The sequence below is a fragment of the Notothenia rossii genome, assembly GCF_949606895.1.
Source record: "Notothenia rossii genome assembly, chromosome: 5".
Classification (NCBI taxonomy): Eukaryota; Metazoa; Chordata; class Actinopteri; order Perciformes; family Nototheniidae; genus Notothenia; species Notothenia rossii.
The window spans coordinates 12,413,030-12,428,166 of NC_136903.1; the positions used below are offsets into that span (position 1 = coordinate 12,413,030).

Sequence of the window (15,137 nt, forward strand, 5' to 3'; positions counted from 1 at the left end):
GACAATATGAAACCGCCAGTGAAGCCCAGATGAAAACACCGATTAACTTTCAATAAAAGTTTAAACATCATTTTAAAGATAATTCGTATGTAGAAATCATCATTAGATTGGTTGATTATTGAATTACTATTAAAACATGACATTTACAGAACAAGACCATCAGAATCTCCACATTAAGTCTGTACCTGCAGGTTCGGTCTTAAACATCCTGGAGGGAAAACTGGGGCGGCTTAAATTCACAGCGTTTAAGGCCAGAACTCTGAAAGTGTAGTGCATGTAGGGCGACAGTTTGAGGTGAGCCGTCGTCTTGCTCCCAGGGACCTCGGTAAGATTGTGCCAGTGACCTCGGTGGTGCAGCGAGTCTTCAAACTGGATCAGAAATTCTGTGCAAAATAGGAAAAATAAAAGTATTGTATACAACTGAACACTTTATACACTGCCTGACAGTCCATTTGCACAACTGGAATGACTACATATGATTTCTTTTTGGATGCTGCAAGTCAAAAAGTCAAAAGGTCTGATCATGTCTAAATATGCTACATCTGGTGGTACTTTGGGCTCAAAGGACATTGTGGATTAAGCCATTAGAAGTAGATAATGCTGAAGTAGTGGTTTTTCTATGGACGTTTTGGTGTGTTTTTAGCTGACCTCAGCTGTACTTTGGCATAACAAAACTAAAACATCTTTACAGCCTCCTTTCAGGCCTGTAGGGTCAATTGTTTTTTTTCTAAAATACATATTTGGGGATCTTTCACTGACTTTTTTTAGTACTGGAATATTGGTTGATTGTAATTAGATGGAGCCCGAAGGTTTGCAGATCATTAGGATTCTGCTCACATATCCAGCTAAATGTCAAAATGGTAATTAATTAAAAAGGATACCGCAGTGACTAGCTTTGCATTTCCATAATTTTGGGAGACTCACTAGAGAGAGATATGTAAAACAAAATGTCAAAATGATCACACAATTTACAAAATGCATCTTAAAATCATCTTTAACTGTCCCTATCTCCTACATTCCTATTTCTTTCAAGCAACACACCACCAGTTTTTAATATAAGGCTTTCTATTAAAAGATAAAATAAGAGTTAAATTAATATGAAAAAGGGGATGTGAAACTTCCAAACGGCTTGGGTGAACACATAAATCACAAACAGACACAAATTCAGACAACATCATGAACACACTTAAAACATACTCTGGATAGGACTGTTGTGTTCATCCCCAGGGGTCCATGTGAGCTGCACACTCCTCTTTTTCTGGTCCGTCAGCTCCAGGTCAGTCGGGGGGTCGGGTCGCTCTGAAGAGGAGAAACAGCACAGGCAGCAACGTTAGCACAAAGTAACAGCTTCAGGATCAGGAGGGTGCATGCCACGAGAAGATGAAGCAAAAGCAAAAGGGGATAACTAGTGACATAAATCTGTTTCTGTGTTACTAGAAAATATGATAATATGTTTGTTTAACCAAGCACTCCTTTCAGTTACTTTTCCATTTCCTTACATGTTCCATTTGGCAATCTTATGTGCCCTATAATACACATGCAGACACTGCATCATGCATATGAAGCGGCTGATGCTCAACTGAGCGTGTTCAATAATCACTCTGCATGAAATAGAGTCTAAGGCTCACTAGAGAGGTTAAATTAATGCTCATGTTTTGGAATTGTAATGATAAAGTGGATCGCATGCTTGGAATAAATGAGTGATGATGAAAATGGTGCATCTGAAAGATCTCAAGTGGTGCAACGGGGCGCTGTCTGCTTTACAAATTATCCTTGCATTCAAGCGTGAGTGGAAAATTGCTTCTCAGAAAGGTTAAGTGTGTAATGCATTTCAAATGTATCCACTTTTGTGACAAAGGGAAACACATACAGTACATTTTAAAGAATAAACACGTTAAAACCAATGAATAAATGCTGCTAAATCATAATGAAAAAGAAATACAAAATAAAATATTCGGGCAACAGCATGCACCACTTTACTAAAACATCCAACAAACAACGCAGGTCCACGTAGGCTGAGCCAGAAGGATGCTCAGGTGTGCTGCAGGTTTACCGTAAGCAACCGCTGGTGTTGGCGTGGCCTCTGCCAGGACGAGGGCAGGAGTGAAAGAGTTTAGTGGTCAGTCAGCCATAAGAAAGCAAAGAAGATTATCTGTCTCGCTAAGAAGGCAACAATCAAATATTCATGCTGCTGACAAGAGCTGGCTAAATCCGCCCCGGCCCTCTTAGGTAAACTCTAGGTAATTAACCTTGAAGCGCTGAAAGGCAATCTGTTGTGCACAGTTATTGAACGGATTCACTTTTCTGGGAAGAGCTGGAACGGAGAGAGTTTTACACTTGAATAATTTGTGAGTTTGTTTGCAAAGCTGAACATACCGACAACAGTGAGCTCAGCGCTGGCTGAATCATGATCCAGAGTGGTGTTCATGATGCAGGTGTACACCCCCGCATCGTTCTCCGTCACATCACTGATGGCAAGGCTGTCTGAGTCCACGATTAATCTGGAAACAAACCATTCATACAGACAGTTGAGATCAACAATGTCATGTAGTCTACGAGAATAAGCATCCAAGAGACTTGATTACATAAGTAAAGAAACAGACCCATACACTGATATATGTGACCTGCTCTATCGAAATCAGTCGCATTGACCCGAAGACACATTTTGAGTTGTATACACTGTTGGAAAGAGGATATTCCTAGCTTTCTAATGATATCAGGATTGTTTTTTTACTCCAAATATTAAGCGAAATATGTCACATTATAGAATGACTGTCACCGAGTCATCATTTTGAGAAAAAGGCCTTCAAAGTTTTCTCTTCTCTGGAATCCATCGATCTGATTGGTTATTAGCAAATGATCAAAATACTACGGAGGGAAGATATTTTCGTTTGGATTACTGGTCTGGGGGAAGCTGGCGAGTGTGTGTGTGTGTGTGTGTGTGTGTGTGTGTGTGTGTGTGTGTGTGTGTGTGTGTGTGTGTGTGTGTGTGTGTGTGTGTGTGTGTGTGTGTGTGTGTGTGTGTGTGTGTGTGTGTGTGTGTGTGTGTGTCTTTTTGCATTTGTGTGTATTGTGTTTGTTTCCCGGGGAAAACCCTCACGAGACACACCGGCTGTTGTTATGCCAGCTGTGACGTCAAGTTACTCCGTTCTCCGCTTGTAATTATGCCGTTACAAGCTTCAAAGTTGTATTTATCATCTGAATTTGCCGAAACAAGTTTAATATTCTGAAAGCCAAGACTTTGTTTAATTGAAATCAGATGAAAACAAACTGTAACATACCCTGCCGTGTTATCTATGATTACTCTACGCTTACATTCATAATGTCAGCCGGAGGGAGGGGGGGCGGCGCTGCGGAAAAGCAGATTGCCTGTCATCTTCCCTTTACAAGCTTAAAGAATGCATTTATGGTGTGAGTTTGGAAATAAAAGTTTCATATTCTGAAAGCCAAGACTTTGTTTGTTTAAAATCAAACAAAACACCTAAACCCCGAAAAAATAGTTTTTTATGAAAATCCACGTTTATTTTGAAATGAGCCGTTGCGAATAGATAGAGCGGGTCACATACTGTATATACCAGTGATCTATAAGATTTATATTTCATTTAATAAATATAAGATTGTTAAATTCCTGAGCTCTGTAAAATGTCTTATTTATGGCGCATGTATTTGTTTAGAGTTAACATATTTATATTTAATTACAATAAGCAGTATTTATTCCACTCTGTATTTATAATGTTATATTTAGTTTAATCATATTATATTTTTACATGTATCTAGTTTACTCATTCCTTATTCTTGCATTTTATTATTTAAATTCTACTATTGTGTCACTTACATTTCCACTTTTTTTTTCACTGTAGGAGAAACCTGGAATTTAGGATTTACATCACTAACAACAACTACGCTCAGCTATTGTGTACATGACAATAAAGCCTTTGAATCTTGCAGTTAAGTATATTGAATATAAAAAAGGTGAAATGGCTATAGGAGTCTTGCTGGATCCATCATAAGTAATGTAGACAGACAGTAAGCAAGTGTTAGCGCTCTTAAAAAGGAGACAGCTCTGACCTTTCGTCATCGGGCAGCTCTCCGTCGTCTTTGAGCCAGGTCATGGTGGGGATGAGCGAGGAGTCGTGTTTCACCTTACACTCAAACACCACAGACCTGCCTCTCTGGACCACTTTGTACTCCGGCTGCTTCAGGATCCGGGTGGGCTCTGATGGGAGGAGGGGAAGCTTCAGTTTTAAAGAACTAAAATCAATCATTTGAAACATTAAGCCTCAACAGAGGAACAAACATATAGGATCCGTTTTGAATAAGGCTTGAATTCAAAGGTTAGTGTTAGGGTTGATACTGTTATTTTTTAACAACACACTTTTTTATTGAGGATACTAAAACGTGCCAATTGCAGTCAAGGCAACAACAACAACAACAACAACAACAACGGTATCTCATGAAATTGTTGGTTTTGTGATCAAAATAAAATAACATCAAGAGAGAGGCAATTACTTTTAGGTAGCTGTAACCTGAAGACTCATTCTGTCATATCTGCTGTCATAAAGAATTAATATAAAATGTGTCAACAAATTAGACATCTCATTGATAGGCGATTACTTTCCTGATTTTAGTCTTGGTTCTACCCTAAAACTCTGCTTTACCAGAAATTTTTTTTAAATCAAAATAATAGAATTGTACAAGCTTTTATCACAAACATCCCTCTGTTATAGCGCTATGCGAGTTGTCAACTAGTTTTACGCACTCCCTGGCTGATAATATTATTACAATTTTTAACAGAGGTGATCTTTGGGGCCATAGATCTCGGCCTCCGTTACGGATTGTATAGCTTCGTTGGTAGCGAAGTGTCATTTGTGCATCCGTTTGTCGCGATCTGTCTGTGTTTTAGTTTGTCTGTCTCTGTTTCCTGTTTGTGTTTGAAAAGTGTTCCCCCTCCCGTTTTGTCTGTTGCTGCTGATTGTGTTCACCTGGTGCCCCGTGTTGTCTCCTCCCCCCTCACCTGTGTCTTGTTGGTTTGATTAGTCTGTGTGTATTTAGGTGCTGTTTTTCCTGTTAGTGTGTGTGAGATCCTTGTGGCTGCTGACTGTGTTCAGGGAGGACAGTCATATTGAGGCTGTGAATCATGTGCCCATGAGGAATAAATGCCCACACCGGGTTGTATTTGAACTCTCTGCTAGTGATGGCGAGATGAAGCCTTATGAAGCTTTGAAGCTTTCCAGCCAATTGGTTCGCAAAAGGGTTCATCTCATGAGGCTTCATCATGGGCTTCATTTGAACACAAACCACCTGTTGGTCAAACTGTGTAAAACAGGCAGATTGGACATCTCAACAGTGTGCTGTATCTCATACCGAGTTCCCAATGAGTAAAGCCTTAGAATAACTCTAAACAACGAACATTAAATCATATGTTCATGTTAACAATATTGTTTTTATTCCAGTTGATTGTGATTGAGAAGCCTAAAGAGGCTGGTAAACATTGCAAAGAGGGATTTGTATTCCTTACTAATATTCATAAACTTAACCATGTTGTAGCCTGAGAAAGGCTAAACCATATCAAAGAATACATTTATCAACTACATTATCTCATTTAGCCCTAGCTTTTATAAACAACAAAAAATACGTATTGACGAGTCATTGAACCGGGGACCCTGCGGTCGTGAGTCAACTGCTTTCTAGCTGAGCCACAGCACACGCACTGAATCTCCCTGAAAACACTGTAGCATATTTATTCCTGTATTTATATATGTTTTTATTCCTACATTTATTTATGCTTGTATCTATTTATACTTATGACATGTTCCGACCTCTATATAAGTGAGGGTCTGAGCTCTCTTAATTCCATCGTGTCACCGGGCCCGGGTACAGGAGGGGTAATATGGTTCTTATTATCCATCCATGGGTATTATGAGCGTTGTGGTTCAACCATGGTTCAACGGTTCAACCGATCTGAATCGCTTCCTGAAGCAGTCACGTGGTATCGACACATGCTTCACAAAAAGCTTCGGGGATTACTCGACACACGCTCCGAAGCCTCGGCACAATACGTAACATCACTACTCTCTGCCTCTGCCTCCTTGCTTGGTTGGGCCGCTCAATTGTCAGCTTCACACCATTAGTGCAGAAACACTCACCTTTGACCTCCAGGTAGACGTGATTCTCGTAGTTACCGAGGGTGTTTCTGGCTACGCAGGTGTATTTGCCACTGTTCCTGGCCTGAGCTACGTGAATCTCCAAAGTCCCGTTGTCATGCACGATGTAGGGGTCTCCATCCAGGGTGCTGGAGCGACTGTCTTTGAACCTTAAACAGAGAGAAAGCCGCTTTAGGCTTTTGAATAAACATAAAACACTTTCCTCTGTTAAAAGATCATTAACTCACCATGTAATTTTAGGGATGGGTGACCCAAAGGAAGCGCAGTCTATCAGGGCCGGGTGATTTTTGATGACCTGGTAGACTTTGTTGGATGGTGTCAGCACTCTGGGCGTCTCCGCTGCAATGAGGCAGCAGCAATTATTGGTGCGTTATTACACTACGGAAATCAATGGGAATGGAAACAGCACTCCACCACAAATGGATCTTGTGTAATGAACTTACAGAGCACATTGACAAAGGCGTTGGACAGGAGGTAGCCGTAGTCGTTGGAGACATTGCACTGGAAGACGGCGCTGGATCCCGTCTGCACATCGGTGAAGATGATGGTGTCGTCCTCCACCTTTCTGCTGAGATCCTTAGGGGAATCTGTTCATGGGAAAACAGGGGTTACAGAGGCAGCTCTCTGTTTTCTGGGTGACACTAACATGCTAAAGGGACGTTTTGGGGGTCTGTGTTGCTAAACAGATACTGTAACTTAAGATTTTAAACATTTATGTATCCAACATAAAGGTCTGGATATCACACTTTTTGAGTGGCAACTAAAATATTACCGTAGCATAGATTATTTAAAAAATGAAATAAATACTTATACTAATCATTTCCAATTGTAATTTGTCAGTTTGTCCATTGCTGCTCTGTGCTAAAGTAACAGATGATGAATTTTGGGGAAATCAAAACGCACTGTAAGTAGGGAGAGAATATTTATGTTTCTGCACCAAATATGATGCAACAACCAGCAGCAGCATGAAGACTGGAAACGTGGTGGGGATAACAAATAGGACAACAGAATCTCCCAACAGCACATTCATTAAAACGTTGTATCTTTCTTGTTAACCTGTACAAAAAGCAAAGTGTAAAATGGTCAAGTTGTGGTTTTACAGGGGACAATGTGCAGGATTTAATTTTGGCTAGGTGTAGTTACTTCCTGTCGTCTCTCCCCTGGTTGCCTAGCTATCTTAAGGTGAACATAATCGTTGTGTTCTCCAAAAGAATGCTGAACTTTGCATTTGATACCAAATTGAAACACTGATGCAATTTAGTTTTGTTTATTTTGGGGAATAGAAAAAAGATGCAGAAGAAAAACACATTTATAATACTCACTGTATCGGAGAAAGGATTTGTTCAGAAAAACACGTTAATATTCATAAGTGTTTTGATATCAGTCTCAAACTCCACCATAGGTAAGAGAATTCTACACCGTATCAATTCTTCACAAATCTTCAATAAAAAAATATTATTTAAACAATTATCAGCTTATATCAAATTAAAACTTGTGTGTTTTTATATGTTTCTAGATTGTGCTTCTTATCATGTTTTTAATTATTGTTTTATTATTTTATTCCCATTGTGTTATTTTATATTGTATTTATTGCCTGTACAGCACTTTGTTCAACTGAGGTTGTTTTAAATGTGCTGTATAAATAAAGATTGAGATTGAAACTGAAACAGGCCATAATACTTCAGTCAGAGGAACAGGTTGCACTCACTCTCGATGGGGATGCCGTTCATGGCCCAGGTGACCAAGGGCTTGGGCGTGCCGCTGGCTCTGCAGGTCAGCACGCCGCTCTCTCCCGGAGCGAGGACCAGGTTCCTCGGGGCGCCGCTGATCCAATATGGAGCGGCTGAAAATAGAATGGAGCGAAGCAGAAGGCTGGACAATTAATCACTGAACCCACTGCCCTGCTGGCATCTGTGCATAAATCAATTATGAGATGGAGGGAGAATGAGGAGACAGGAAGAAGGATTGACTGTGTCGCCACATGGTGAACGAATGGCCTGATGGGAAACTGTACGCTCCATCAGAGACACACCTTTGACATTGACTTTGATGGTGTGGTGCACCGAGCCCAGACGGTTCCTGGCGGTGCAGCGGTAATCTCCGGCGTCCGATTCTGACACGTTCACAATGCGAAGGGTTTTCTGGTAGTGGAGGAAAAACGTGCGCTTTGCTGGGAGATCGCCGCTCACTTTGATCCAGGAGACTTCGGGGGTGGGCCTGAATTCAATGAGACAGAAGACAAAGAGTGTTGATGACACTCGAGCAGGTGGGCACTTGAGGCTTTTCGGGGCTGAAGTAATGGCAGATTCTTTTACTTACAGTCCTTCGGCAATGCACTCCATCTCCAACACCTGTCCTCTCAGCACCATCTTGGAGCTGGAGGGGCCAGATGGGATGAGGAAGGTTGGCTTCCTCTCATCGGCTGGCTCTTCTATAGTTACGCGCAGAACAGATTCACAGAGAAGAAAATATTACCATCTCCTCTGCAGGCACTTCACATTCCCAGTCCTTTCTTCTCTGCTCTCTCTCCCTTCTTCAGTGAGTCTGTTCTGCATGAGGGCTAAACCACTTCGACAGACCACATTCTCATATTTTATGATTAGATTTATGAGTAGATGTAAATCTTATTGCCATGTTGTGTTTTATGGCTATTCATTCTGTATGTATTTAGAGCCAATTAATGCCCTTTTGAGATAACATAATGAATACAATATAGGATTGAGAATGTAATACATAAGCATCTGATTTTTGCTACTGAATTAGTAGATAAGTAAAATGCTTGTCATAAAATAATAATACAATAATCATTATTTATGTTTATGATAGTGATATTGAGGACACATTAACACACTGGCTTCTGAGTAATTCATTGAGAAACTGCTTCCACGTTTCTGATTGGACAGGTGTTGTAATCTTGAGACAAGGATAAAAACAAGTTATCTTTTGAGAAATGAAAAATGAAGTGAGATGGAAATGATGGGTGACAGAGATTAACTACTGGAGGGGCAGTGGGGAAGAGTGATTTTGAAAATGAAGATCGCAGCTGGCTGTTTGACAGGAAAATGGAGGAAATGCAACTAGGAAGACCTTTTGAAATATCTATATTTTAGGAGCAAGTTGTTTATCTCGTATATGATAACAGTTCTTAACATTCATTAGATTTCTTTTATTGTAAAAGTCGTTTTCAAAGCTTAAAAAAACTCTACAAATGTTGTAACATGTTCTGATTAAACAATTAGTTCAATCTCTACTGGAGTTATCATACAGTACTGGTTTAAGCAGTTCATAGGAGGAAGTGATTAGGTAATAAAAGGTTTTTGATTGGATAGAGCAGGAGTGGCAGAAGGAAAGAGATTTAGGGGTTAGGATTCAGCTACAGTTTAGAGCTCTATGTTGGGGGGCAAACACTAGAGGGTGCCAGATCCCAGCCCTGAATGAACCCGTGAGATAGTGAAAAGCTTTGGGTTGTTGGGTGGAAGGGTTAGTGTTAGTGGGTATAAGCTAGAGTTTGGAGATTGGGGGGTGGACACCAGAGGATGCCAAAACTCACCACTAAATAAATCAGTTTCATTGTAAAAAGCTGCCATTGTGTCATTGATTGCATCCACTGTAACACAACAGAAAAATCACACACGTTGAAACAAAGTGAAATTATCAGGCACATGGAGAAAATAAAAACAAATAAACATGAGTGTTCAGAATTAAAAACAAAAGTTTAAGATGATTCAAATATGACAATAAGATGCTTGTGGGAACAGCGTGCCATCATGTCAACAGCAGAACGCTCCGTGAATGAGAGCATTCTTTGTTGCTGGTGGAGTGTGCGTATTCAGAACGTCTCAATAAAATAACGGCTGCCTCGCAGATAGCGCTGGGAGCCATGAGAGCTCTGACAATATGTCTTTTCAGAGGGATGACGAGCGCAGGCGCCTCCTAGGATGGTCTCAGAGATAGGAAATGTTGCTTCCCTCCTACGCAGTCATACAAGCACATACTACTGTGAATGAACTGCCTCATGACACACACACTCCAGCGTCTTCGTCATGCTAGTTCATAACGCCTACATTTGACTTCCTTGATCTTGGTCACACACACACACACACACACACACACACACACACACACACACACACACACACACACACACACACACACACACACACACACACACACACACACACACACACACACACACACACACACACACACACACACACACACACACACACACACACACACACACACACACACACACACACACACACACACACACACACACACACACACACACACACACACACACACACACACACACACACACACACACACACACACACACACACACACACACACACACACAGTCACACTTACTGTTGAGGACCTTGACGGAGATGGGTTGTTTCTGCTGGATGGTTTGTGTGTACGGGAAGCGGGCATAGCAGATGTAGTCGTTCCGGGAATCCTCTCGGAGTACATTAGAGAAGTAAAGGTCTCCATTCAGGGACTGGGACACCCTGCTGCTCTGAGGCAGCCTCTGGAAGTCTGAAATGTACAGCACATTCAATATTTACAAGCATACCACAATTTCAACAAATGTTATTAAGGTTATAAGGTCAAATTCTGGATCAAATATTATTGCTATATTCTTCAAGTTTTCATGGAATGTGTTTCTACCCAATAAATAGTCTCTACTGAGTGCATACATCAATATGATACATTTAGATAAAACTTATCATTTTTATTCTTGACCTCAACAGAAGTTCCATCCATTATTTGAACATTAAATTGAATCACTTTAAACTAACCAGTTACATTTTAACACAATTAACGATTCAAGTAATCATGAACTAATTGAGGGTGATACTAAGTGGGATGGCATTAAATAAACAGCACCAAGGATGAGACGACTAATGGCCTCTAATGAAATACTCTTCTCAAATTTTAGACCACATTTCTCAAAAACCCTTAACTCCCTGCCACAAACAGGGCAAGTGATGCTCACAGTTGTTCAAATTAATATGTCTAGTGAAAGAGGCATGTTAATGATAAAAGCCAAATACAGGCTGTTAATGGTAAGAAACACTATTGAGGATTTGTTGGGATCAGACACAATTTTGCTACAAGGACATATTTATCAGAGATTTCCAGACACTTCAGCAACAGTGTGTTATAATGTCTTCATGTATGACCCTAACACCCTATCCCCCTCTTATCTTATCACTAAAGCACTTACTATTGTCCATCCAGAATATGATGGGAGGGGGCAGGCCAGCGGGGGGGCGACACGGCAGCACCATGGACACGCCCTCCTGAACGACCATGGCCTTGAGCTTCTCCTTTGACCACAAGGGGGACCCTGGAGAAGGAAACACACGTCAGTGGAAGAGGAGTCTTGTAGAAGACAGTAAATATGGGTTGCTAATGGACTGTTGCTGACAGGATGACAGAGGTGACGAGGCAGGATGAGAAGGATGATGGCTGACTGAATAACCAAACACAAGAGGAGAAACACAGAGGATAATTCGCTCCATCTACCGCTACATCCCTCAGAGTAACGTGCTGCTTTCGACATGCAACCTTTACCTGTCAGGAGTTCTCTTAAGAAGGAAAATGCAACTTAAGTGTTTGAAAAAGAAAAAAAGAATGATATGAGATATGCATGACGTTAAGAAAGTGGAAGAAAAATGAAATGATAGAAATAATAGAGACTTGTATCCCTGCACTTACTGGACTGTTGTACGACTATGTTGTTGGAAACGGCAGTCCCGTGTTTGTTCCTCGACGTGCACTGATACACAGACTCGTAATTTTCGGCCTTCGCTCTGCTGATGTCCACCACCATCGTCCCAGAGTGGGGCTTCATGGTGACGTTGGGGTCCTCGTCAATGTCAAAGTGGGTCCCATTTCTGGTCCAGGAGAAACTAAAAGGGGGGGGGTAAACAGACATTAAGACTTTAAGAAAACATTGCTATGATAATCTGGTGAAGAATACAGACACCATGCTGTATTGTAGTAAGTCGCTTTAAAATGTATTATGTGTGTTTAATTACAACATTCTTGTGAAAACATGTAGCAGAGTTTGGTGACAGAAAGGAGATGTCATATTTCTGTGCACCAATCCCAGTTTAGCAACGTTTGAAGCCAATCTCAATCAAGAGATTCAAATTCTTCACCTGCATTTCACTTTTTCAAAAGGATGTTTGAAGGAAGACTTGATTTAAGTGTTAAGGTCATATAAAGTGTGAGTGTGAGTGTGAGTGTGAGAGTGAGAGTGTGTGTGTGTGTGTGTGTGTGTGTGTGTGTGTGTGTGTGTGTGTGTGTGTGTGTGTGTGTGTGTGTGTGTGTGTGTGTGTGTGTGTGTGTGTGTGTGTGTGTGTGTGTGTGTGTGTGTGTGTGTGTGTGTGTGTGTGTGTGTGTATTCAAATTAATTAGGTGCTACACTAAGATAGATAGAGGGAAGAGGATGGCATAATTTGGAGCAGAACATTCAAAAGCTTTAGCAGCAATCTGTCTCAGTAGAGTGCGGCATCTGCATGAATAAAATACCTTTTTTTATTTATAGCTTGAATAAACTGGAACTTTACTTATTATGTTTTAGATTGACATTTCTGGAAACTGGCTGTCAGCTGAGGCTTTTAACAGATGGTGGTGGATTCCAAACCTGGAACATCTCTCTCTGTATCAGCATAATGAATGCAAAATCACACTTCACAGATTCCTACCTGGGGTGAGGCTTCCCCTTGGCCTCGCAGTGGATTATAATGTTCTCTCGTGGGTCAATGATGTAATCCTTGGGGGATTGGTGAGTTATGGTCGGTGGCTGCGGCACTGAAAGTGATCAGAAAGAGGGTGATATTTAATCATGACCGTTACTGCATAACTAAGCCTCTTTCTGTTGCTGTATTGACCACCCAAGCAGTCATTACCAATCACATGCAGACGTACCACACTGAATCAAACCGGACGGCTGTTTGCTGACAGACACAAAAGACTCTCATAACGTGCAGCAGCAAAAAAGACCATGCAGCACGCTCAGGCACATTTCCCTTTATTGTAATGATCCAATGCTTAATGTATTCCTGTCAGTGCTGGGAAATAACTAATGGACTATGACAAAACAAATGAAACAACAAGTCATGCGCTTTGCAATAATGCTCTATGGAAAATACTGAACCACTGCAGAAACACAGAGAAACGATAACAGCAAACAAGAAAACAAAATACATCAATGCATGCAATGTATAAAAGTCCACTGCAAATCACACTCAGCATCTTATAAACTTAAAAACAAAGAAAACATAATACACAAATATAACAAAAGATCAAATAAAACCTTCAATGCACAACAAAAAAACTGCTAGCACAACCTCTGCAGAGAATTCACACTCGTTTGAGACTTACATCCTTCCAGAACTTTAGTGTTATCCAGAATCAGCAAACAAAAAGGACACATCATGACAGTGAAGAGAACCAGACATTAGTGGTGACAAATAGATTTTTGCATTATTTTGGCTTCAGACACGGTTTAAACAAGGCCTCCATTGGTAAACAGCTCCAGCCAAGCTTTGTTTACAAGATCTAGAGTACCGCCATGACATCAGGCTGCGGGGCTACAAGTCCATCTGAGACTTGTTCCTGTTTCACATCAGCCAGAAGGTGAAGCACTGGTTGCTTAAAAAACAAAGCAACATTTCCTCTAGAAATAAAATCAGCTGTGAAGAAAACAGATAGCCAACCCTATAATAGCTGGTAAGAATCAAATGTGATTAGACCTAGACATTTTTGATGCAGGCCTTAACGAATCACTAAAACACAGTTACGGACAGATGATGGCATTTCCAACTATTAAGCTGCTTTGATCTAAAAGTATTACAAAAAAAGGGGAATCAAACTAATTCAAATTTTGACAAAAACACTAACAATTATTTTAAGTATAAATTAATCTTTTCAAGGAGGAATAGCTCAACATTTTGGGAAATACTTGTATTAGCTATCTTATCAAGACTTAAATTAGAAGCGTTGTACCATTCTTGGCACCCTGTTTGTATGGTTATTATGACACCAGAGACAGCTAGTTAGCTTAGCACAATGACTGGAAACAGGGGGAAACAGCTAGCCTGTCAGACGATTAACGAATCAGAACAGGCAAAGTTACAGTACAACTTTGAAAATTGCTTGTTGTTCTTCAATAACAGTCCAAACATTCATTTATTTGATATATGATGAATAAAATCATGACAATCTCAGAAACTGCAAATAACACTTTTTCCAATAGATTTGGACCTGTCATACCACATTTTAAACTTGGATACAAATACGTTGTGTAGACTTACGGTCTAGTGGGACCTCCAGCGCAGTGGTGAGCTGCACCAGGAACAGCACCAGCAGCGCCGCGTCCATCCTCCTCCTCTCCATCATCTGTGTCTGATGCGAAGGTCTGCCCCCAAATACAGCGACGCCCCGCCCCTCTGCTCAGTCACACTGTGTGAGGACACGTGCACATCCACAACTGCAGGGAGAGAAAGAAAGAAAGAGAGAGCGTCAGAGATAAGAGGATAGAGCCGGGAACAGAGATTACTGAGTTGAATGGCACATCCGGTTACTGCGGCTATCAATCATAGAAGCGAGTGTATTCTGTTGTGTTCATCAGCTGAGAGAGAGGCAGAGAGGGGAGAGAACAACACGTACTGTACAGCTCTGGCCACAGATCAATGTTAGTTGGCATGCAGTGCAGTTTGCTGGAAGCTATCTTTTTGATCTAGTGCACTCCGATACGGACCGACATGGCCCACATGGGCTCACTTTGCCTGGCTATCACCGCTGTGGCCATGATGCCATTAGGACTCTATGCCATATCGATCACATCAGCCAATGACATGCCAAGGGACAAGACACGGGGACACTTTACTTTCCATTTCACTCTCAGCTTTATCAGTTTGATTGACTGACTGCGCCCGCAGCAAACTGATCCGC

At 41.1% G+C, this 15,137-nt stretch overlaps 1 protein-coding gene across 11 annotated transcripts in view; it reads right to left on the reverse strand.

Annotated features, from left to right (window-relative positions):
* LOC307038488 (neuronal cell adhesion molecule-like) overlaps positions 1–15,137 on the reverse strand; it is a 76,058-nt gene that overhangs the window by 12,700 nt on the left and 48,221 nt on the right. For 8 of the 11 annotated variants that reach the window (XM_079679908.1, XM_079679907.1, XM_079679913.1 and 5 more), the window contains 17 exons: positions 14,498–14,673; positions 12,887–12,992; positions 11,892–12,085; positions 11,398–11,520; positions 10,536–10,706; positions 9,715–9,771; positions 8,484–8,595; positions 8,197–8,381; positions 7,873–8,007; positions 6,608–6,751; positions 6,392–6,503; positions 6,147–6,313; positions 4,069–4,216; positions 2,377–2,501; positions 2,054–2,083; positions 1,198–1,299; positions 186–383 (listed from right to left, as the gene is read on the reverse strand). In XM_079679908.1, the coding sequence (XP_079536034.1) occupies positions 186–383; positions 1,198–1,299; positions 2,054–2,083; positions 2,377–2,501; positions 4,069–4,216; positions 6,147–6,313; positions 6,392–6,503; positions 6,608–6,751; positions 7,873–8,007; positions 8,197–8,381; positions 8,484–8,595; positions 9,715–9,771; positions 10,536–10,706; positions 11,398–11,520; positions 11,892–12,085; positions 12,887–12,992; positions 14,498–14,582 (2,194 nt within the window). In that variant the 5' untranslated portion in view covers positions 14,583–14,673. Of the gene's footprint in view, positions 1–185; positions 384–1,197; positions 1,300–2,053; positions 2,084–2,376; positions 2,502–4,068; positions 4,217–6,146; positions 6,314–6,391; positions 6,504–6,607; positions 6,752–7,872; positions 8,008–8,196; positions 8,382–8,483; positions 8,596–9,714; positions 9,772–10,535; positions 10,707–11,397; positions 11,521–11,891; positions 12,086–12,886; positions 12,993–13,565; positions 13,893–14,497; positions 14,674–15,137 lie in introns of those variants that run through there. The other 3 variants (XM_079679912.1, XM_079679911.1, XM_079679914.1) reach the window with 3 other exon arrangements.